Below are 25048 nucleotides of genomic sequence, written 5' to 3'. Positions count from 1 at the left end.
TTTTATCTTTAATTTCTTTATCACTATCCCTACCCCAAGTATTCTTTGTAGTGATTTTGATTTTATAAATATATATTCACAAACTGAAAAAAAAATATTTTAAAGAAATTCACAAATTCATACCTAATTTCCTTGCCCACATTTCGTATTTTACAGGACTTTGGGTTTAAAAACACACCCCAGTGCTGGAGGAAGACTTATGCATTGGAAAAAGTATGTTGTCTTCCTGGGCAGCCTTATTTAATGCCTTAAGAAGAAAAGCACCCCAGGTTTGCAAGGAAGAATAAATCCCTGATTTTAGGGATTGTTGCAGCCTTTCAAAGAAATTATGCTTCCATCGTCCTAAATCCATCAGACATTGTAAACAAAAGAGACAAAAATAGACAAATACCTCACTATTGGAGCTTTCAATAAATGATCCTCCAAACATAGCAGACATCCACTCACAGCTGCAGATCAGCAGTGGCTTGTGGGCCTTGATGCTTCCATCGTCCAATTTAAATGTCACATCTGCCATGGGAACAAAGGCACAGGAGTGCTGCGAGTCTGTGCTTAGGGTGTAACCTGTTCTCAAGAATGTGCTTCACTTGCATGCTGTTAACCAAGGACTTCCTTCATTTTCCATTACCTCCACCTCAAAAATAACTCTTGCATTTTAAATAATAAGAAGGTTTAATAAAAAAAAAGCTGTAATTGTAAAGGGGGATATTGAATGGTCAACATTTCTGAGAATTGGGTGGCTTATTGAAAAGCTGTGAGTAGATTTTGAGAAATGAAACTACAGCATCCCAGGTTGGAACAGTTGGCCAGAGTAACACTACAATTTTGGGGTCATCCCTCCTCTCAGAACAATGTAAGCTGTCACATTGTTTGAAGTTTATGAAGTGACAGTAACATGGATGAGAAAAAAAAACAGTTCTCTTCCTCCTTAAGCACGTATCTACTCACCAGAAAACGTCCCTTTGCAAAGGCACTCTTTTATCCGATTAGCTTTTCTGACATGAAATGCTTTAGTAATCTCTTGATTCATGAAGGCTTCTTTATTCATAATATTCTCCACCATCATTCTCAAGTCAAATACTTCCAAGATTTCAGCAATCTGAGCCAGTCTGGTGAGGTCTTTTTCGTTTTCATCCAGTTGGCCTGTGTATAAAAACTGCAGAACAGTTTTAAAAGGTGCAGCCTGCACAGAGGAATCCATTTTTACCACGGTTACAGGACACGTCCGCTTTGAGACAGGATTCACTTGCATTTCCTTGTGCACACTAACAAACCCCTTACCCCAGCAGGACAGAGATCTTGCTGCAGAGTTTGTGTCACCAGATTCAGGTTCTAGCATGTTTAAAGACTCACTGCTTTCTGGTGGGGGAATTTTAACATCAAGAGATTTCAAGGATGCCTCGTCACTGTCACTGTTTGTCTCAAGGTGACTCGTCAGAACATCCTTATTTGTATTTTCTTTATTGCACTGTGCTTCATCCAAGTAGGGACTTCCCTCACATTCCATTAAGAAAAGGTCATAAAACTTTGAAGAGGAGGTAGCTAGGTAAATCTTGTGAGCAAAAATGCAGTCCTGCTCCTGAAGAACAAACATGACATCTGCACACAGCGGGCTGTCCAATAAATATCCAGCTTCATTCATGCTCGGTGTGGGACACTCAGGAATTTTGATAACTGGAGGAGGGGCTTTTGGAGGTAGGAATGGAGCCTGAAGCAAAGGTTTTTGGACCTTCTTCAAATGAGATTTCCAGAATTGCAGGTGTCTTCTGGAGATCAGGGCAGCTCTAATTGCATTGTCAAACACATCTTTAATTCCAAACTGATCAAATACACTGGTTTCATAGTAGGGTATCCCGAGTTCCTTGGCAACCTCTCTGCCTCTCTCTGGTGGCAAAATGTCTCCCCTTTTTATTGGCCTAGGGTAAACAAAAAATGAACCTTGTCACACAAAGTTACGCTAGAAAGCATGGAATTTTACCAAACATTCAGCACTAAATCTGAGTTAACTATCTTTCAAATGAAACAAAATATAAAACTAAGTGCACAAAGTCCTTTGGAAGCCTACAGTCATGACTCTACAGAGTTTTAGAATAGCACATGTTTTTAATTTCATTTAAGTTTGGTGGTGTCTGCAATGTTACTAAATATACATAGAACTCATTTAGGCAAGATGGAGCCTCTTACTTAAAGTGAAATTTACAGTAAAAAAATTGATAGGATACTCGAGAGCTTTCATTATTTAAAATCCTCCTACCACCCCTTACTATTCAGATATTCTGTCACAACCATCATTTGAACACAAATGGAAATTCTCATGGCATAAAAAATGCCAGAAATACAGCAAAATATGAAATGGAAATATTCCTTAAGCTCATGCTTTTTAAAAGAAATCATAGTAGCCCACAACAAAAGAGTAACAATACACACTGCAAGAGATAGGCTTGTTTTGGCTGCAGGAGTATTATGTGGGAACTCATGAATTTCCAGAGCAGCTCTAGTACATGATGCAGGGTAAACAAACCAGTAAAAAGTCTGGGCTAGGATCCATTTTCCCAGCAAAAAAAATCATCTCCCCAGAAGACAGGACCCCAGAGTGTGTTCTGTGAGCCCACCATATTGGGCAGACACGAGCTGGCACAGATGGAACACGCCCCAGACAACAGCTTGCTGAGCGCCAGCTAATAAATAACCAGTTCAGGTGGCAGGAGCCTGTGCCAGACACACAGAATTCTGACTCAAACTTACTCATGGTGAAATCAGAGAGCAGGATTAGGGCAGAAGAGGAGTTTTGAAAAAAGACCATTTCCTTTTAAAGAGTCAACCAAAAAGCCACCCCACCCTCACAACAAAGAAATGTTTTATGAACAAACAGACCTATAACAATCATATTGCTAAATCAAGAGTTTGACTGCAATGCAATGCAAAGTTTGCTAAGGGCCCACAAAATATTAATTCAATTTCTTTACGGAAATTTGTTACAATATAGTCATTAATTACACAATCATGGATATTATTTCCGTGAATCTGGTCTCATTGAAATTCCCATAAAAGGAATGAATTAGAAGCAAGCCAGTTATTGTGGGACTGTTGTTGCCAAGTATGTGAATGGTTGTATTTTTTATCTGGGAGAAACAAAGCTTCTCTAGAACAACCCTCAAACGCTCTTTTAATCTCAGTACTTTTAGAAGTTTATTTTGCAACCATTTAATTTTCTGCTATGATCTAGGATTACATTTACCAAAAAAAGAAAAAAATTGAGAATTAAGAAAATTCTAGTAGAATCTGCCAGTTTAAAACAGTAGCTGACAATTGTGAGAGGGTAGGACATGATACACATGTTCATGGAGAAAAATACATAAGAAAACATTCAATAATCATTACCATCTCTATCTCACTGTAGCGTTCTGCCACCGAAATATGTTTAGATATCCAATGTGCAAAACTTTTGTGGGAAACTTAATAATTGTCTTTGTTAAAGAACTAACCAATTCAGACCATAAAATTAAAAAAAGAAGGAAGCCCATATATTCTCATTGTACCAAAAAAAGGAAAATAGGCTCTCCAGTTTCTCTTTTGCTAGTGTTGTACCTGACTACCAAGATGATTTTTTTTGTAAATTCTCATTTTTGTTTAAACTTTACCTTGCCAGAGGCCGTCTGGCTCTGTTAACAGCCTCGAGGTCGGCATAGCGGAGATCCAGCTGGCAGCCCACCAGAATGACAGGTGTGCGAGGACAGAAGTGCTTGATTTCTTGATACCACATTGTTTTCACATGATTCAGGGAATTAGGATTAGCAATTGAAAAGCACAGAACAACAACATCAGACCTAGAAAGGTAACAAGAAAATACCTGATTAAAACCCCACAAATGATTTTTGCTGCTGTTTCACCTATTTCCATTACTCTGCTCTGCTCCTTGACAAACGTGCTGACACCCAGATATCAGAATACATGTTGTTCGTGCAGAGGTGTGAGAGAAGCTACACATTTCACCACAAAAGCATGGGAGCACAAAGCCACATCCCCAGGAAGCACTGCCCCTCCATGCTGAGATGATCCCAGCATGTGGGAGCTGAGCACTAAGAAGAGAGGTAGGGCTTTCCATTCTCTACTTTTACACAACAGTTACTCACAGGCTGCCACTGCTCCAGAAACAATTCTGCTGACTGGACACCTAAATTGCAGTTCAAAGATCATTGGTGCTTAGGAATTAGAGAGGAGTTGTGCAAAACTTCAGAACAGCCACGCAGGCAGACAGATCACTTGTGAACTTGTCATGGAGAAATACCTTTACTGCACTGTTTGGAGTACTCAGGTGGTTGCCTTTGCAATGTGCTTTGCACAGCAATTCTCCAATGTCTTTAATAAATAACCTGTTAAAAGGGCAAACTACTGCAGAATGACCACTTCTACAATATCAGCAAAAATAAACATTACAGTGAAAATAAGGTCAGTAAACTGTAGAATAGGACAGTGGCTTAAATTAGAGTAAGCATGACAATATTTTCAGGCTTTTAAAGGTTTCTAAGAAAACAGAAACTACTTCACTAAATGAACTTGCTATATAAATTATAAGTATGAGGATTAAGGCTGACAGTTCATCCACTGAACCACAGCCTAACTCTGGTCAGAGCTGGCACCCAAAGGCAGAGAAATGATTGAATGCTTGTCTCAGGGCATATCTAACCAGAGGCAATTTCATTATTTATAAACAAGCAGTTCTCAAGCTCTTGGGACTCTTACAGGGAAAAAAAAAACAGAAAAAAAAGAAGAAAAAAAAGTTGAATTTAAACTCTTGAGAAAAATTGAGGAGAAGGGACATTTTGAGGAGGTAACTTACTGCTACAGAATTGTCAGCAGGATAAGCTCAGCAATACCATCTCTATCTCAGTTCTATTATTCTTTAATTTAGCACCAATGTGTTGTATCTGCAGTTTGTGTCATGCACAGAGCATCAGCAGCAGTGAATCTTAACATTCACCTTTTAAATAATGAAATACCTCCTCAGTAGTGCTGCTTTCTACATTTCACTGAGGGCATAGATACATCCAGCTATTTCTAATGATAGCTGCACACAATACGGAGACTGCTGTGAGCATCAATTTAATGCAAGAGAAATGCTCCTGCTCCAAATTCCTGTCTTATATAAACTGCAACACATCTGTCATATCTAGGATCAAGGCCTTTTAAAACTGGAAAGTTCTCTAGTAAATAGTGAAGGGCTAAGCAGCCAACACAATGGTCTGCTGCACAGCTGAGGCAAACATACTTTAAACTCAAACTTGCTCTATTCAAGGTCAGGCAGGAGCAAAAACTAAACCCCAGCAGACATTTGCTCAGATCCCAGGAAGAGAAATCAATGTACAGCTAAGGTACAAAAAACTCTGTGTTACATGTATTCTAATAGGGTCAATTGTTGTTTAATTCAAGGCCATCACAACTGCTGGAGTGGCAAGTGTTGGCTGCCTGGCTGCTCCTAACTACAGTTAAGCATCTTACAGAGCCTGTCAGCATCCTTCAGAAATTAATACCTAAGCCCAGTAATTGCAGTCACGAGGACCCAACCCTCCTGATTGATACAAGCCACAAGATACACATCCATCTCCCAGAAAACCAAAAGGAAACAACTCCAGCAGGTGTTCACAGGCAGGACACACCAGTCCCCCATGTGCCTGGTGCTGGGCTGGGCACAATCTGTGCTCCAGAGGGAGCCAGGGTGAGCAGTGTCCCTGGGCAGGGCAGGCCTAGAGCACCCAGCAGGCTGGCCCCAGCACAGCCCTGCATGTCTTACAGCCCTTGCCAAGGGAGTATCATGTTTTTGCCACCGTGGTCCTTGAACAGCTCCTTGATCTGACCTTTGCTGGGCAACTGTAAAATGGAGATGAGCAAAGCTGGGTTCTTCCAAAACTCACTGCACTAATAGGACATTGTCATCTTACTGCCTTCCACATGAAAAGAATAACAGAGTAAAGAGGTAAATAAAGGTGATTTGCAAATTATTTATCCTGCGTTCAAACCTGGACTTCCCCATAAAACAAAGATTCCTGAGAGTTCTGCACTGGACAGAGAGAAATTAATGGTTCTGTGCCAGGAACAGGACGGATGGGAAAGCACTGGGTAGTGGCAGAGTTCACATGCTGAACCAGCACCACAGCTGGCTCTGCTAGCTCACAAAATACAGCCACTCTATCATAATAAATTAAGTTTTCATTCAAGTCATAAGCACAATTTGCACTCAGTACCAGCTGGAGACAGAAATGGATGAGGAAGATTAACCAGCTACGTAGAGCTGTGAGCATTTGAGGAAAGGTGTCCTTTGGAAGCTTTAATTAAAGTACCTATGATTCCTGTTAATGTCAAAGGCACATTTACTACTTGCTAACACCGCAGTATAAAGTTTGGTTCGACATTTGTTCATAAGAAGCAGACCCTGTCAGGCTAAAATAATGCATTCATATTTCCAAAACATTAAAAATTTACCAATGTTATTTTAATATTCTCAGGGAATGTAAAAGGGTATGATTTTTTAAAATACCTGTTCTACTGTTGTTTTTTGCAGTTACTTTTTGTGTTGGTTACCTTCAGAATGAGAAAGAAGAAAAAAGAAGTAAACCTGATTTTTCCTTTCTCTCTGCAGCAACATATTCACAAATACAAGTGCATACAAGCTGCACTTATTCTAAAAACAGAATTTCACAGCCATTTCCCAGTAAAATTCAGGAATAATTCAAGAAACATTTTTATAAATCTGAACACCAAGAAGTGCTTTATAGAATCATTGAACAGTTTGGGTTGGAATAGACCTTAAAGGCCAACACTTTCCACCCCCTTGCAATGGAAAACCAGGAAACCCAGACTGAGATCTTGAGACCCTGGGAGTGGAAAACAGCACAAGAAATCCACCTAATACCATTCACAAAGAAATGACTCACTAAGATCAAGATTTTGACAGAAAGTAGCTTCCCACACTTATCATTTCCAAAAGATTTTGATGTTGCCTTGCATCCTTTCAGTGTAGAGCCCCCTTTCCACCAAGCCCCTGACTTAGGAAAGTAAGGCAAAATGTGAAATGATGTAACACCACAAATAACAACTGTCACATACATTTTACTCCTTAAGGAAGGGTTAAAGGATTGGAAGTGTCCTTCTATTGTAGATAAATTATGTATACATCAAGTTGAGCCTCAGGCTCACTAACAGCTCCATTTGGCCCCTCCTTTCTAAAGAAGGAAGGATTCCTAACAGAAATTCCATAGCAACCTCTTTCTACTCACAGTATGGAACCACGGTGGGATGCAGAGGAGAGAAGGTCTGCACTAATTTTAGTGGCCTAAGTACATAAAGCATTTACTTCCCCATCAGCTGAATGAAACAGCCTCAAATGTTGACACAGGTAACAAAAGAAGAAAAAAAAAACCAGTGGATACCCACAGCCTATTAGCATAAAGTTACTGGAGAAAGCTGTCTGTGACCCTCTGCTTATTACAGTCTTTCTTGGGCCTAAATCAAATTCAAAAGAGAAAAAATCATAACAAATATATGTGTATGTTGTAAAAATGGTTTTTCACAGTTCCTCATGATCATATGATGAAGAACCTGAATAGGTAAAAACAACTGTAAAGTAGAAAGGAAGGCTGACAAATCTGGGTAGCTGAAGATGATTTGAAGATACTGCCTATTGCTTTTTCTGTGGCAGAAAACAAGAGGATGCAGCAGAGCTGAGAGACACCTGAAAGTAACTGGATTCCCCATCAGCTGAGCCTCTGCTAGTGCAGCAAGAGACTGTCCTGTGTCTGTTCTGTACCTCTGCTCCAGAGAGACATCTCTGAGGATTACTTCCAACCCAGACCAGTAATGGCTTGAGAGGCACAGGGAATGTGTGAGCTTTCATTCACAAGGCACTTCTGAAACCTCAGACCTTCTCTGAAGAAAGGAGGGGAGCTGCTGGCCCAGCCTCAGTTTAGGCACCAGCTGCTCCATGACAGAGGGCACTGATCTAACTAAAGGCAGACCAAGAAACTCTGTGAAGGCACAAACCTCACCCTAATCTCACTGAATTTGATGAATGCAAGTACCATTTTGCATCAAAGCTACCCTGGTTTTGTTCTCACAGAAACAGCATCATCATTGTCCCTTGAGGAAAAAAAATCAGAAAGAGGTTGGTGGAAGTCTTCAGATATGAGTGATAAAGCTCTGTTCTCATGGACTCCTTTCAGCAGCATTCCAAAGGTATATTTTTAGGGATTCAATTACATTGGAGTAACTGGTCAAGGGAATTGTAATCACACAAAAAGTTGAATGCATGTGTTCCTCTGCATACATACAATACCCACAGGGCTTACAAAATCCATTCACAACGGAGGAAATACTCTAAACATATTTTAAGAGGCTCTGTCAGCAGTCTAACAGCAAGACTCATTCACATTTGTAAGTCATGAGGAAAAAGCTGTTTTCTGTCCATGCTGTATGAACAGATTTTGTTTGGTCTACAGCTCATATTTAAGTTGCAAGTAAATAAGTAATCCTGGCTGAATTAGCTAACAACCCCCATTCATGGTATTGAGAATAAATATTTGATTGAATTAACTCTTTGCAGGTTTGTGCTTATGTTTACACATGGTAGAGCTGCATGTTAAAAAACCCCAGGATACAGAGGCTACTTATCAAATTAGCCAAACATGTTCACCTGGGGGAGGAAAAAAAAAAAGGAAAGGATGCAAAAAGCCAGAAAAATAACTACAAGCCAGCTTCTAGGATTAGCTTGAACATGGTGATATGTTGATGCTCTCATTCAAAACCAGATTGGACAGGAGGATGGGAGACAGTGAATCCTGACAAGTTGAAATGTAAATTAAGGTGTTTTGTCTTTACACTTGCCTCCCAGAGAAACTGCTACAGAGTAACAACTTGGGCTTTAAATGAAGTTCACACCTCATCTGCAGGCTTAGAGAATACAATAGCATCAAGGGTAGATTGTTATTAAACAAAGAGGTGGCTGGGAGCTGGAAATCAATGCACTAAATCACAACCAAGACATTATCATTTTACAGCATTTTGGGATGATTGTGCACCAAATGAAACCCTATGGGAGATTATTAATAAATGGCTCTTTGGCATCAAATACTGCCTAAACTGAACTGAACAGGATATTTTCTAAACTAAAGCACACACTTTAGTCTAAGATGGGGGGAAAATGTCATTCTGTAAACTGCAGCAAATATTTCCACAAGTCTCTGCAGCCACATCCCCCTCACTCCCTTAAGCTGTCAGGAACTGTTTCCCAAAGCTCCCAGAGGAGTGTGATTATTAAACTAAACATCACAGAGCAGAATGCAGGCTGATCTCACTCTCCATACTCCCATTAAGGGATGACAGAGAAACATTAACTATTCCATCTCCGGTGACATTCAAATGTTTCTCTAGTTCTGTCACACAAAAACAGTGGAAAACAGATTCCTTTTCCCCTCCTTTCATGTTTCTATCTATGTGAAAAATAAAGTTAAGAAGGATTTATCTGTGCTACAAGCCCTATTAACTGTTCACCCTGTCATCTATAGCATAATCTATTTATGTAACATTTTCTAGAACTGTATGGAGCAAACTTTTCCAAGGAGCAGCAGGAGAGTTAATGACTTGCTGGTTCTTATTACACCAGGTTTAGGACAACTGGAGGTCTTGGCTGAATGTTTGCTGGAGTAAGCTTTCCCCTGCATAAGGTGCACAGAATTTTTTTAAGAGAACCAAAGGATTATATTATTATATGATCCTTCAGACAATCAAAACATGGGGCATTTGCAGGTGTAACCTTGAGCAGTTTGGCATGAAATAGGCCTTTCAGTGACTGTATTGCAAGATTTGACACAGCTGACTAGACTGCAGCTCGATGTGCAGAGGTGATTTAAAATAAATTCCTAGAAATACGAACATTCAGCTTTTAAAAACTAGTTTTAAAATGCCAACCCAGATGAAACATTAAACAGTCTGCTTTGAATGCAACATTAACATTCTTAAAACAACCAAGTACCTAAGTGCTTAAGATCACAACATTTTAAAACTGAAATTCTATTTATAAAGTATTTCTGTAGAGCTTCCAGTTACTTTCTTCATTAACAGACTTGCAGAAAAACCACTAACAGGAGAGCAGGCTTCCAGAACAGCCTTTTAAAGCCAATTAGGATACAGCAAACCTCATTCTACACAAGTTCAGTTTTGTAAACCTCACAAATGAATCACTGTGTTCAGATGCTTAATCCTAGAGATCTCAAGTTGTTCATGTCCAAGTGGCGTTTGCAGGATTAGAATCTATGTTGTTTCCTCCCTCTCCCATCCTGCCAGTAAACGTGGGATCAGGGTTCAGAACATGCCTGATTCTGCTCTCCTAATCTCCAGTAATCTTCTCAGTGACACAGTATCTGTTGCAGAATATCGGGAGGCCACATCAAAGCAGAACAGTGAGTGGAAACATGAAGTTACCTCCAAATTTATCAATGCAGGTTCCACATGCTGTCAAAAGGTATCTTCCAGTAGCACTAAATATTAAGGTAAATATTACCTTAAAGTCTGTAACTTTTCTCACAAAGCTTATTTACAAATGGTACAGGTTGTGCATTCCACTTTAGCTCCCGACAGAAAATTCCAGGTAATTCATGACTCTGTGAAAACTCAACTAACAAAGGAGTGTTGTATGAACATAGAGTCCTACAGCCTGAAAATTTAATGGGTGGATTCAACCAGCAGAACCCTCTACAGCATTTCTAAGGGGTAGAGAATAGAAAAGACCATCCTCCTTCAAAGTCACTTGTGTCATCAGGCAGCACAGAGAGAAGAAAAACAGCAAGACAGTACATTTTGGCCACATGCAATAGAAAGCTGGGGCTGACACTCTACAAAGGGCATTCATTCCCAGCTGGAAAAAAAATGCGTCTGTCTGTGAAGGTTTGATCAGTGACTGAAGCAGATATGAAAAGGTTATGAAAAAGTTCAACAAGGTGAAAAAATGTGTGAGGACTGAGACCTCTCAAATGTGAGTTATGAAAATATATGTTCAAAACCCACCTTCAGCTCAGTATTTGCCTAATACAGCTGTTCTGCTGTCTGTACTGCCACAAGGTCAGATCTAATTAAACAAACCAGAAAGACTATCACTGGCTTCAGTCCTTGCTAAAACTATGCTGAACTTTTACAAACATATGTATATACACACACATATATAATACATGCTGGAAAAATCTAGATCACGTTCATTTAAATACATATTCATTATACATGTATTTTTTAGAATTTCCAGGGTTAACTGATTCACTAAGAAACATTTTATATTTATGGAAGAAAAACCTCAGCTTTAGTTAAGGAAATACAGAAGAGCCTCATCTTTCATGAATCTAGCTCTGCTCTCAAGAGGTTAGCTGCCCATTCAACATCACAGGTTTTAATAAAGTAAATATTTCATTGAGTGAGAGTGATATTTCCCAACATCTCTCCTTGTTTGCTGCTTGTTAGGCAATTATATCAATCACTGCATACACAGGCAGAGAATGCTCATGTTCAGTTTTCTGAAGCTACGATCTTATTTTGGAGAATGTTCTTTAAAATTCAAAATAGGACAACAGTTGTTGACAGAGCTTAGCAGGCTGTTCAAGGAAATGTAGCATAGTAAAACTATGCTGCTTTTTAAATATTTATATCTTTTTAATCCTTACAGCAGATAATCCTCTTTGCAGTGGGCAGGAACAGGAATACCCGTGATTGCTAAGTCCTTCCTTGTCAAAATTCAGATTTGTAATTTATTTCTACCCCAAAATCTGGACACAAGTATTTCTTAAAATTTTACTTGGATCAATTTACCTTCCATAAGCAAAGCGCCTGTCTTTGTGGTGGTCCCCAAAAGTATCCCACAGCCTGAGAGAAACACTCACTTCATCCACAACATCTCTTGAGCGCTCAAGGACCTAGAAGAGAACACACAGAACATTCTCTTTCCCTCCAAACAATTACTTTGTAATTCACCCCATCAAAAGGTCCAAAACATACCAGGTCAAGGATCTATCTCATGCAGTTTTTACCAAATGATGTATCTTATAAAACAGGCAGAATACTTATATCCCTAAAAATAGGTTTGATAAATTACTTTAGAACTAGAGGTGCATCAGAGCATGGCTGCAGTAGAGGTCACTCACAGAATACTTGTGAGCTCATTGCTGCATCCTGGCAGGGTAAGGCTTGCCAGTAAACAATAGCAGCACCTGCCAGCATGTGCTGCACACCTTGCACACCTGCAGCCCTTACCTCCTGGCAGACACGGTACTGATCAATGGCCCAGACCGTCGGGACGTGCGTTGCCAGCAGCTGATACTGAGTCAAGGTTGTGTTGCAGGCTCTGGCACAGATCAGACGAGTCTTTCCCACTGCATTATCTCCAACCACCACACACTTGATAGTTTCAACGTTGGGTCTTTCGTAGTCCATGTCAATGTCCATTTATCAAAAACTGGAACAAGACAGGTTAAGTTATTTTCTATTTCTGTGTGAAAACAAAGCTGTTTAGAATCAGAGCCTTTTACTTCCTCTTCTTGAGAGATGCCTGGAGGCAACAAACTCTTAAGGAAAAGTGTGTAGTGAACTGTCCCAAAGTAGGCCAGCCAGTCCTTTAAATACTGCTCAGTTATGCAAATACACAACTATTTGGACCACAGTGGCTTTATGCTGCTCACATGCTATTTTCACTTTGGTTTCTGTAAACACAAGCCTGTTTGCAGAAGATAGATCTTGGTGAAACAAGGACAACTAGCATAAACTTACCTCTTGCTAATACTTTTTATGCCAGGAGGAAAAAAAGCTTGGGCATCAGTGGGTTTAACCTGAAGGATACCAGTATAAACCTGCCTCCTGCAGTCCTGCCCATTCAGGATTTGATTTAGGGCTGTCCAGACAACATTCTAACAGCAAGTCCCACAGATGGCTTTAGCACACAATAAGACTCACTTGTGTGACAACTTCAGAGACTGTTCGCTACAAAACCACAATTCCCATTGCACCCTGCATGTATCACACACTCTTCATTGTCCGAGGAGAAGTTTGTACAGATCATGGACTAACCAAACCAAACCAAAGGGCCAAGCAGGAACTTGCAAATATACTTATCTATACCTAGAAATTCTTTTTGATGTGAAATGTAAAGTGAGATAAGTTTTTTGAAGATACTGTCCTCATGGAAAGATATTATTGAAACTATTTCCTTAAATATTCTATGGCAATATATTGAACAAATGCCTGGATACAAAAGCAAGCTGAAAAAAATGGATATTTGAAAGACTAAAACCAACTCATGCATGTTTACTACAGTCTGTCATTTTCATACGTGGGATCAAAGTTTGATATATCTGAATTTGATTTTTTAATGTCTAGCAGTCTGCTGAGCAATCTGGACTCTGCCAGGGAATTGTAATCAAGGAGGGAGAACAGAAAAAATGCAAGTCAAAAACCTTTTCAGGAAGGCTTGCCCAATAATTATATCATCAAGGAACCTACAGCAATTTAATTGACAAAACACAGGTCATCATCTGGAGTGACGGTGTCCTCTTTTCTGAAAAGAAAGCACTACAGATAAAGAAATCCAATGACTTGTTTTAATACCTTTTTTAATATTCACATCTCATTCACACTTAGATATAGACTATATATTAGCTGTCAGGCTGTTTAAAATAACAGATTCAAGCTATTTAGGTGCCCATTTTTCACTGTCAGAGGCACTATGTTCTGATTTAAGAAAAAATAATGTTTAGTAACTACTAGTCAAACACTGATTTTAACTGTATTCTTTTTCATTATTTAAACTGATGTACACCAAGAAATAAAAGCCTTTGTTAGAACTCAAGGTAACCTATTTAAATAAAATTTTGACGATGGACTGTGTGCTAATAACTATAATGGCTATGGCACATTTCTAATTTTCATTTTTGTGTGGAGGGAGGAGTTAGGGACAACACAAACAAGGTGCAAGAGTGATTTTTGCCACTACTGTGTCACTGATGTTTCCACAGACACGGAATGCTTCTGGAAATGCTGCAGCACAGACTCTCGGAATGAGAATACATTTTGAAGTTATCCTACCCAAGACTGAAACATGGGCCCAGACATTTGCACCCTGGCCCAAGTGCATGGTTGCACAGGCAGAGCTCCGCAATGTGCCAGATGCAGAGGAGAGAACACTCTTTGAACACACACACAAACACACACAGAGCATTGGGCACACGTGAGCCCTTGGGCCCTCGTGGCTCCAGCACCAGGGTTTGGGCTGGTGAGGACACAAAGCTGTGAAGAGACAGCCTTTATCCCTTCACCTGGCTTGTAGCCTGCATCCTGAGAGGTTACTGCTCTGGAGGTACTCCAGAGGCTCCCAGCTCCCTTCTGTGGTCCAGCCCCAGCTGCCTGCCCGATGGAAGCTCCCATGAAGCTGGTACCTGGGATGGCCACAGGTTCTGTACCCTCTCTGTGGTTCCAAACACAGGAAGAGAACCAGGAGCTAACTCTGTTCCTCCTCAGCATCCATGTTCCTCCTCAGTCACAATATATATACAAGTACAAAAACCCCTTTTTTGTCTCCACACTACAGAGAACATGGCATGTTCATACACCATGGCCTCACAGTAGCAAAACCCCGAGAGCTTTCAGCACGTGATCTTGAAAAGTTTCAAGTCTGAGAATAAACAGCAACCCCCTTGACATATTATGTGGGGGTATTAAATTACTTCATATTTTATTCATGCATGGACTAGACATCACAGATGGAATGTGGAAATGTTTACAAGGCTAGAAAGCAAAATGAAGGAGCATGGCTAGCCAGTGTGTCTGGTTGGTTTTAAACTACCAAGCAGAGATGCCAAATCAATTTTTCTTCCAACCCAATATTCCATTAAAAAGCTGTTACACAGATTAGCTGTCGTATTATATAACAATTTGATTTAAAAATTCTTCCAAAGTTCTTAAATGATAGTTCTGCATAAAATGTGCTTCAGTCAGTCACAAAATATGTATTAAGTACAAAGTTTGGAATCTTAAAAAAATTCCAAGAGCATAACAAAGCCAACTTAAAATTAACTGGCAAATCTAAATAAAAGTAACTAGATAAATCAATGCAACTAACTAAGAATCCTAGAAAAGGAACACATGAAAAAAAATTAAAATTACTAGGGTTTTCATTTTCCAATATACTTAATAACTTAATTAAAGCAAAGTTATCACAGGACTCAGACACAGCATGCCTGAATGCCCTGCTGTAGATCAATGACAATCTAATGAAGATATTTTTAGCATGACTCAATACTGCACAGGACAGATTAAAATAAACTGGCAATAAAAACAAAAGTAGAGCTCTGTGGCTATGTGAAGGAAAGTTCTTAAATATCCTCCAGTATCTATAATGTAACTATGTGTCAAAAATCCAGATCATTTTAATATTGTTCACTAGTCTTTAGGAAGGGATTAAAGCAGAAATAGCTCTTGAAGAGACTGACAGACAGAAGCCTGGACAGATATTTAGACACCTCAAGTAAAACCAGATGCTAACAACAAATTCCAGTACAAACAATTAGCAAAACAAGTTGATTAAATGCTTACAAATGTAGCCAGATGCCTTCTGGCTACTGGAATGATTAAAGCCAGGAATACATGCAAGATCTAAAGAATACAGCCACAGTTAGTTTTTTTTAAGGTAGCCTCTAGGTTAAGCTGATGCTAAACCTATTATATAATCACACTGATTAAAAATGCTGAACATGTATTTACAAAACTAGAATTAAAAAAAAAAAAAGACAACTAAATTTAAGCTCTGAAAGTCTGGTAATATCTAGGAAGACCAACTGGATCTGAAATTGAACTGGTTAGACAAGAACAAAGCAGCATATATAAAGATTTAGATAAAGGCATAACATTCTAAGATCAACGAAAAACTGGCTAAAACCAACCTACAACCAGCAACAGCTTAGTTTACCAGCAAAACAAAGCAGGGTAAAACTATGAGGAAAGTTACTGGAAGTGTGACCAGTCCCAAAAAGGGCACTGACAAAAAAGCCAGAGAAAGACAGAAAGGCCATCAAATGAGGGCAGCAAGGAACCTACCAGGGAAAAGGTCTGATCAGAAACCACCATTTCCAAAAGAAAGGAGCACAAAACTCAGCTGCTTAATCCAGTTCTAAAGAAAGATGAGCAGATGGACGAAAATGGAAAAAGATACCCGTAAGAATAACACAGGATCTCAAAAATCTCTTAGGATGTTCTATTTTTACATTGTCACCTGTGATTGTTTGCAGATGAAGAGAAGACAGAGGCAGCCAAAAAAGCAGGAGATGTGAGCAGATTCAAGATATAACATAAAGCCATTTAATTCATTCACTTGATTAGAAGTTAAGAAATATTCCAAATAAAGCTGATATATTTCCAAAGAAATATAAGGCAACTGTTTTGAACCACAGCTTGCAGATGGTTATGGTTGCCAATTTCTTTTTCTGTTGCTCCACCTCCAATTGCCATGGGGTGCTTGGTTTTTCATTAAGTTTTTCCTCATTGTTAAATGAGTTGTTTTTATAATCACCATAAAACAGTTGTAGTTGCCATAGCATGCAAGCTGGTCAGCCTCAATAATGAAACACTCCCTTTCTGGAGAAATTTTCCAAAAGATCTGAAGATCTTTTGGAAGAAGCACATCCCCTGATTATCAAATCCACTGGTACACAGATAAACACAACAGACACATACAATCCCTCTATTTCTCTGTATTAGTGTAGGTGTATTAATATACAATAGACAACCAGATCATAACCATGAACTTGTTTTAAGAATGCAGCTTAATCTATAAATCTGTGATTGCATTTTTCTCTGCTAGAAACAAGGTGGATGAAGATCCAAACCTAACAGCGAGTTGCCTGTGGAGGATCAGGAATCCATCCCTGTGGATCACTAAATGCCCACTTTGAAATGTTCAGAAGTTTATAATCCTCACTTGGCATATACAAAACATAACCAAGATTTTTTTTCCCCAAAGAATAGTAGCTAATTATCAACCCTTTTCTCTTCAGCACAAACAAATCACAAAGAGTGTCTACATTAATCAGTGATTATGGGGTGATCCTGCAGCCATTTACTTCTTAGCTGTGTACTTACAGGACCCCTCAAAGCAAGCATTTTACTTAGCTCTTGTGCTAAGAGCAAACTCTTCAGATGACAGTTCAGAATGACAGCATGTAAGAACCTTGCCTGCTCAGTGGAGTTTTTCTTCAAGATATTCCATGGAGAAAAAAAAATTAATAATTTCAACCTGTGTCAAGTAATCTGACCAAACATGCAAACCAGGAACTCCTTCAAACAAAGGGGGTGCCAACCACAATTAAAATGTCACCATTTTACTAAAGAAATCTAATGGAAAGAGACACCAAAGTCTAACATGACTTAATCTGAATGGCAGGCATGGGAATTATCTGAAAAACTAAGGCTACCAGTAAGGCAATAAGATCATCAACAATTATCCCCAAAAAACACACTTCCCTGAAACTATATGAAAGTGCATTGGTAGCTACTCCATATTTCAATCTATTCTGGAGATGTATTTTTTAGTATAGCTTTGGAGTGACTCTTTCAGAGAGCCATTAGGCAATAACATGTCAAAAAGAATATTAAAAAAAAAAAACAAGACTGTGCAACACTCTTGCCTCCATCCCCAAGTTGCAAAATTACTGCTTGCAACCATGGAAACTGGAAAAGGAGATACAAAATGCCAAGTCCTTCAGGCACTGAAATCACTACCTTGCAGTGCAGAATCCCAAGGCACCAGCACGCTGGCAGGGACCAACGAGCACATGAGCCAGAATAAGTGTGTGAAATGTTCATTCTCAATATATAACCCACCATGTGGTGTTTCAGAATCTTTGGTGGATTAACACAGATATGCCGTGGGACAAAGCAGGGGGAACTCAGTGTTCACCTGTGCAATCACACAGAATTCCCAGACAGCTCTGATTTGGGGAAAGGTTAAGGGCCAAAAGACTGTTTAGTGGTTTGGCTCAATTTAATCAATAAATTTAGGGCCCCACCAAGTATATTTGTGAAGTTAATCACAGCATGGGATCAAACAACAGATAAACTACCAGCAGCTGAAATAGCATCACAAAACATTTTTTACAAGGTGTACATTAATATTAATATTTTATTAAATCATAGGAGGCCTGCTGGGGAGACTAGTTTCTAAATGAAAACTCTTCCTGGTCAGCATCAAAGAACTAGCTGGTCATAAAAGGTAGTAAGACTCAAGGTGAGATCAGATCACTAGGTCACCAGGGGACAAAGGTGGGCATGATGCATATCAGCCTGGATTCCTGTCTAGGATGAAGCAGCATTACCCTTTTGCCATTATATTTAAAGTTCTGGCAATTTACACCGAAAGACTGAAAAGACTACCTCAAAAGGAAGAAATTGAAGGATTAACTCTGGAATTGAAGGATTAACTCTACTTGCCCTACCTGGTCCATCAGCAGAAGAAAACAACAGATATACCAATGACTGGGGAAGGAGAAAAACCCTTATACTCTAAAGCTGACCTGATTGCAAATGTGAGACCCTGGGCTCTCCCATGGGTAGGAAGAGAAGGGCAGCTGATGGAAATGTTTCACTGCACAAGGTGATAAATGAGATAGCCCTGGCTGTTGCTGCCCACAAGAGTGCAGGTTAACAGAAACACCTGTATCTTCCACATTGGAAGAACCTGGTTCTACCCTTTTTCTTCCGTCCTGGGAGAGCTTAGGGCCAGTATCAACAAAGAAATAAATCCCTCAAAACTATGCTAAAATTTGATACAGCTGAAGAAGTTAAACACTGAGGTTGTCATCAAGAGAGACTCCATTTGGCTTGCCTGAACCAGCTTCTTTCATGTCAGCTTTTGATCAATAAGCATCAGATTCATTTCTGGATGCTGCCTCTTTCTTTTTAAAGACAGTAGCTGTCAGAAGCTGCCATTTGGCTGCCATAATCCCCACCCTATCCCTCAAGTTTTAAAGGGAGGGAAAAATTGACCATGGCCTCACACAGAAATGAAAGGAGCAGCCCCTAATGATGATGTAAAGGTGAAGACAGAACAGATGTCTCTAAGTTTGCTAGAAAACTTCTCTGTCAAATGATCACCACAATCAATTCAGAGAAATTGTAGAGAGAGGGAATAATAATTCCTGGTTTGCTGCATCAGATGCCTGTCACTCTGCTCTTTCTCTGCCTGCATGACTCCAGATTTGTTTCTGTTAATTATTAGTATCCTTTGTCAAGCCCAACCTACCTGTGTGATGACACAAAAACATTTGATCAGTAAGAATGAGCATTTCCTCAGATGCCCAAAAATCAGAGATACTAGTAAAACACAAATTCTTCCCACATAACAATGTGTAAAACAAACTGCCCTCTGCTGAGGGCAGACAGCTCAGTAGCTGAGAATGAAAACATTCAATTTTAGGTACAATAACAGATTATCCTGAGCCTCCTCAAAAAAAAAATGCAGCTCACAAGGACCTGTTTTGTGTTATACACGCTCAGTCTATCAGACCAAATACAGACCCAAATGTAGAGTTCAGCATTAGACTTGAGCTACGTCAAGTATCTGACAAGTTCTTCAGGAAGACCTGAAGGGCAGAAATCAACAAGCTGATTACACTGAGCAGCTTACATATTATTTTGACCTGTGACATACCTTGGGATATCCTCTGAGATGAGATCATTGCCCTAGAAATTAACCCACATGGCAGGTGAAGGACATTTAACCATTTCAGAAACCTCATGCGTGGGAATCCAGGATGAGTGGTTTTTACATGGTGGCAGAGCCTGCAGCACTACCACTCCTCTCCTCACCAATTTTCCAGAGTCTACTACACAAGGCAGTCCCTTGTGCCTCCTTTTGCTTCTTCTTTCTTGGTGTGCAGAGTTGTGGAAAACAGCTTACATAGTAGAGCCACCCCTGGAAAGGAGAAAACATCCCTATAGCTGGCCCATGATTGATTTAAGGCTAGCACTTCAGCTTTGCCTATGCATCTTGTGAGGATTCCAGATATACTTGGCTACAACTGATTGTTCATTCCATTCACCAGAGATAATCATAGCAGACACAAGGGACTAGGCAGTAACCAAGATCTGGCATTGCTGTGGGTCATAATCTGTCACATCATCACAAACTGAAATTAACTGTGGCTGACATGAATAAAAGTGGCTGAGAACCAAGTACCTGAAGAATGGACAATAACAATTGATGGTGATAATCATCACCAAACAGCTGGCACTTTTTAAAGCAGCCACCCAAAAAATTCACAAAGTCCTCAGATCAGTCCTCCTCCTGCAACAGAAAATTATGCTGCAAGAGCTGAATAAGGGTGCACTGCTAACAGCATGTTAATTCAGCTCAAGAATACATTTTTGAAGTAAATATTCCATGGTTTGGTTCACATCAGGTTCAGCCAGAGTGCATAAATTGAATTTTGACAGGGAAGGTGTGCCACCCACCACTGATAAGCATTCAGTCCATGGGACCAGATTGAAGGCAGTCTGATATACTGCCTTTTGTCCCTGAGCTGTGTGCAGCGTGGACACTGGGTCCTCGGCACAAATTTTTTCATTCCCAGATCACCTGCTACTGCATCACATGATCCATCAGTGCAGACAGAGCATCAGGTGCTCCAATTCCTCCTTTGGTATTTGGATTAACATAACTGGGGTAAAGCTGCAGCTGAATCCCTAAGTGACTGCCATATCCAAGAGCATCTGGGATAAGATATAAAACTGAAAGCTTAAAGAAGATGGGTCCCTGGAAAAGTCTGACTCAACAGTACTAGGTTTCATGATAATAAACTCCATGAAATGCCTGATTTTACTCTTATGTAATTAAGATGCTTGTGCAGTATTAAACTACTGATACTTTGGCAGAGGTTGTTAGTGATTGTACACACACATGAAAGAGGTGTTGACACTGTATGCTGTTCCTAAGCAGTGCTCCCAACAGTACTGAAAGAGTAACAACAATCACCACCTAATAAGGCATTCTTACAACTTTTGTGCATTTCTGTGGGGAAAATGCTTATCAAGCTTCATTAGAGCTACAAACATAGAATATTCCAGAGACAATGGTGACCTTCTAGCACAGAGAGCTGTTGAATTTACTTTCTGTACTTGTTCTCTTTCCAGAAGATAGAATCAGGCTCTTGCTTCTTGAACTTCATGTGACATTTCTTATGCATTCTCTTCTTTGTTAATCAGTGATCTTAGAAAGACATTATATGTACTTTTATTCATTCCCAGACACTATTACCACTAGGAAACTACCAAAGGAGAGTGAGACCTCCTAATGACAGCAGTAAAAACCCACCTAAGGACCTAAACACTGACTGGAACAGCAAACACTTCAGGATGGCAGACTTCAGGTAAATGCTATTTTCAGATCATGGATCAAGTTCTGCTTTTATGTCCCAAATGCAAATCCAGCAACATTAACGGAGTAGTGCATGAGACACATAGATGGAGGGATTACTTGTGATGTCTAGTGCTACACAGAGACTCATTTGCAAAGCAAAACATAATTTAAAGAAGAAAGAAATTGCTATCTTGTGTTTCATGTCAGACAAAAAGGAGAGGAAAACAGAAAGTAGAATAGTGTTGGATGGGAGGCACAGGGAATCCATATTTTTATTTCATTACCTGTCTGTAATGCCAAAGAACCCCAGCTATGACCACGCACACTACAAGTGCACCAATTACAGCTCATGCACTACTCACTCCTTCAGCAGAAAGTTTTGAGCTCTTTTATGGAAACCCAATCAGTGATCCAAGGATACAATCACCCAGTCTCTTAGCTGCTCTGCAAGTCTGCTGTATGCAGCAAGGACACCTGAGCATTTCCTTTTCCCCTCCCCAAGCACATACTTTGCTCTACAATGTTTGTATACTTTTCTGGCAGGAAGGAAGGGAGCAAGGGAGGAGCATATCAAACACCTGTTGCTCCTTTGCTTCTCCTCCTTCTGTCCTTTCATCCCTTTCAGCACAGGGTAACATCTGGATAAAGGACTTAAGTATTTTTCCAGCAAGTAAAATGTATTAACAAATAATCAAACATCAGGATTTACTGGTCAAGTGATCAGCTCTTCCTCTCAGCCTAATGCTTTACAGTATTTATGAAGCTTGGAGTTTTAAAAGGGCAGGAGTTTTAGAAAGCTTCCCAGAGCTAAAATTGATGTTTATTTCTTCTTGGATAAAAATACTTCTGTGTATCTGAGTTTGTCCAAGATCTTATGCTCATTAAGTATTATGTCACTTAGATAAAGAGCCCTAGTACAATTACTGAACTTATTTTTTTTTCTTCTTTATAGTGTATAGATACACTGTATATCTGAGACATAGAATCAAGTGTGCAAATGCAACATACACAGAAAGAAATGCATAAGCTAATGGAAGAGGACCTCAGAAAAATACTGAAAAAAAATGAAGCCATTCCATTTCCATGAGGTGTGACTGAAAATACAGCATGTACTGAAATATTACTACTTAGACTGAGCAGTAATTACAACCCTTCAGCATGATCCTATCAATGGTGGGTTTCTCCCCACATGCATTATTTTTGCCTAGAAAGACCAGCAGCTAAAGGACTCCACTTAAGCACACTGGAAAAGTTCATTTCCACTTCAGCTTCTAGTAGAGCTCAAGCTATTACAGCTCAAGCTGAACATTTGGCTTCAAGTCAGCTGTGTGTCCTGAAATAGTACACAAACTGAGGATGAACAATGTCATTGAGACTATTCTGGCATCACTTCCTTGCTCTTGCTGTGACAATATGCAGAACCTCAAGGGCTTTCTTTTATTATTATCATTTTTTAAAAACAAGTATATTGTTGCCATCAGAGTAGTGTCTTGACCAACAGACGGCACATCCTCCACCTCGTCTGCCTCGGTACATCCAGTGACTGATTTCTCTTTGCTCTAGATGTCAGATGCCACAATACCTATTTAAGGTTGACTAAACAAATTAAAAGTCTACTACTGTTTGTCTCTACAGCCCCTTTCTGTGGCCCACAGAGAGGTCCCGACATAAACACCTGATAATCTGTGCCACAAGACCCCCCGACAGCCTCCTGCTGTTGTCACAGCAACTCACAGTAGACTCCACAGACAAGGTAGGGAGAAAGAAAGGGGAAGGGAAAAAAGAGGGGAAAAAGATATCCTTCGGGTTTTCACTAAGTGACACTCAGAGATACCAAGCGCCAGGAGGTTTGTGCTTCCCGTGCACATCATACCCGTCTATTTTTGCCTTGCAACTCGTGGCCTCGCTGGAAAAGGAAGCCAGACAGATCTGCTTCATCAAGGACTCAGCTCTCTCTGTCCTCGGAGGAGGGGAGGATGCCACCTCCTCCTGCTCTCTCCCGACCAGGCGGGAGAGCACCTGCGGGCAAACGGGACGCGCGGGGCGCCGCCACCCGCCCCCTGCGGACCCGCTGGCGGCCGGCCCGCCCCGGCCCCGCACACCAGCAGCTCGGAGCACGATCGCGCCCGGGCGACGCGGCACACCTACCCGGGAGGGCGGGATGCCCGGCGGCCGGGCTGCGTGCAGCGGGGCTGGCCCCGGCCCCGGCCCCGCAGGGGGTGGCGGCCGCCGCCGCGCCCCCTTCCCGCTGCTCCTCACGGCGGCGGGGCAGCGCCCGGAGCCGGCGCGGCTCGGCAGGGAGGCAGCATCGCCGCCAGCGCTGCTCCGCCCGCCCGGCCCCGCGGCGGGGTCCCCGCCCGGCCCGGCCCGGCCCGGCCCGCCCTGCGGCGCTGCCTCGGGCGGCGGCGGGGCCGGCGGCAGCCGTGACGTGCCAGCCCCGCGGTCTATTTTTAGCGCGGCGATTGGATTTCATTCATGAAACCGCGGCCGCGCGTAAAGGGGCGGAGGATGGAGCCGCCCCCGCCTGCCCGCCCGGCCGAGCGACCCACCACCCGCAGCAGGGATGGCCGGGCATATCCCGTCCCTGCCCCTCGGCCCTCAGCGGGGATGGCCGGACATATCCAGTCCCTGCCCCTCGGCCCGCAGCGGGGATGGCCGGACATATCCAGTCCCTGCCCCTCGGCCCGCAGCGGGGATGACCGGGCGCATCCCGCTCCTGCCCCTCGGCCCGCAGCGCAGGCTTTCTGCCATGGCCTCGCACGGTAAAAGATCGGACACGAAACAACTTGAAATCAAAGCAACACCCACCACAGGCAGTCTTTATACGTATTCACTGTAAATACTGTTCATACATTCACAGTGCAAAGGTCCTGAAAGCCTCCCTGGATGATGCCCTAAGTTGGGTATGTGATTTCTTACTTTAGGTGCTGCTGATAGCTTTGGAAATCACTTCTCTGTAGTCTCACTAGTTTTTGAAGCCTTCATGTAAAATACACACATCGCAATTAAAGCACAACCTCCCTTTCTCTTACAGCGACAATCTAGACTTGGTGTTTTCAAACCAGTGAAAGCAGCTCAAGGCCCTGTGTTACAATCCAGACCTGGCTCCCTGCTAAAACAGCAGTCTCTGGCTCTGTGTTTACCACTTGACATCAACAAAACTGTCACTAACCAGTAAGAGGCATGGGCGCAATTGCACAGCTAAGGACAGTTTTTGACATAGCTGTGACTATTCAAAAAGTAGTCACTATTCAAAAATATTCTCTTATAGCAACCTGGTCTCACACATAGCACAGTCTCATAGCATTAAGACAGTAATTTGTTGGAAAACATTATAAAGTTGTTTAAAAATCCCACTTACAAGAATAGTTATCTCTACCAGTAACAGGTTAACAGTATCCAAATGCATTTGGTTATAGTCAATTACTTACATTTTTCAAATACCCAGAAGCCAAACTTACATTAACCAGGTCAGACTGCAACAAATTTCAGTTGTGTACATCTATGTCAGTACAAATTACAGTTTGCAACTTAATATCAAAGGAGGCTATCAAAGGGCAGGAGAACAACGTAAATCATGGCAAATATGAAGTGTCATTTTCCTAGCTTTGCACAGTT

The 25048-nt window shown here is 41.0% G+C and overlaps 1 protein-coding gene across 4 annotated transcripts in view; it reads right to left on the bottom strand.

Annotated features, from left to right (window-relative positions):
* Positions 1 to 25048, bottom strand: part of RHOBTB1 (Rho related BTB domain containing 1) — a 48074-nt gene that overhangs the window by 7255 nt on the left and 15771 nt on the right. For 3 of the 4 annotated variants that reach the window (XM_030241384.2, XM_009087560.4, XM_018911092.3), the window contains exons 3-7: positions 12286 to 12487; positions 11845 to 11948; positions 3642 to 3827; positions 949 to 1916; positions 392 to 510 (exon numbers count right to left, since the gene is read on the bottom strand). In XM_030241384.2, the coding sequence (XP_030097244.1) occupies positions 392 to 510; positions 949 to 1916; positions 3642 to 3827; positions 11845 to 11948; positions 12286 to 12477 (1569 nt within the window). In that variant the 5' untranslated portion in view covers positions 12478 to 12487. Of the gene's footprint in view, positions 1 to 391; positions 511 to 948; positions 1917 to 3641; positions 3828 to 11055; positions 11115 to 11844; positions 11949 to 12285; positions 12488 to 25048 lie in introns of those variants that run through there. The other variant, XM_050976275.1, reaches the window with a different exon arrangement.

This window comes from Serinus canaria, chromosome 6, assembly GCF_022539315.1.
Source record: "Serinus canaria isolate serCan28SL12 chromosome 6, serCan2020, whole genome shotgun sequence".
Classification (NCBI taxonomy): domain Eukaryota; kingdom Metazoa; phylum Chordata; class Aves; order Passeriformes; family Fringillidae; genus Serinus; species Serinus canaria.
The sequence above is the reverse complement of the archived record's forward strand: the minus strand, read 5'-3'. Positions and strand labels throughout refer to the sequence as shown.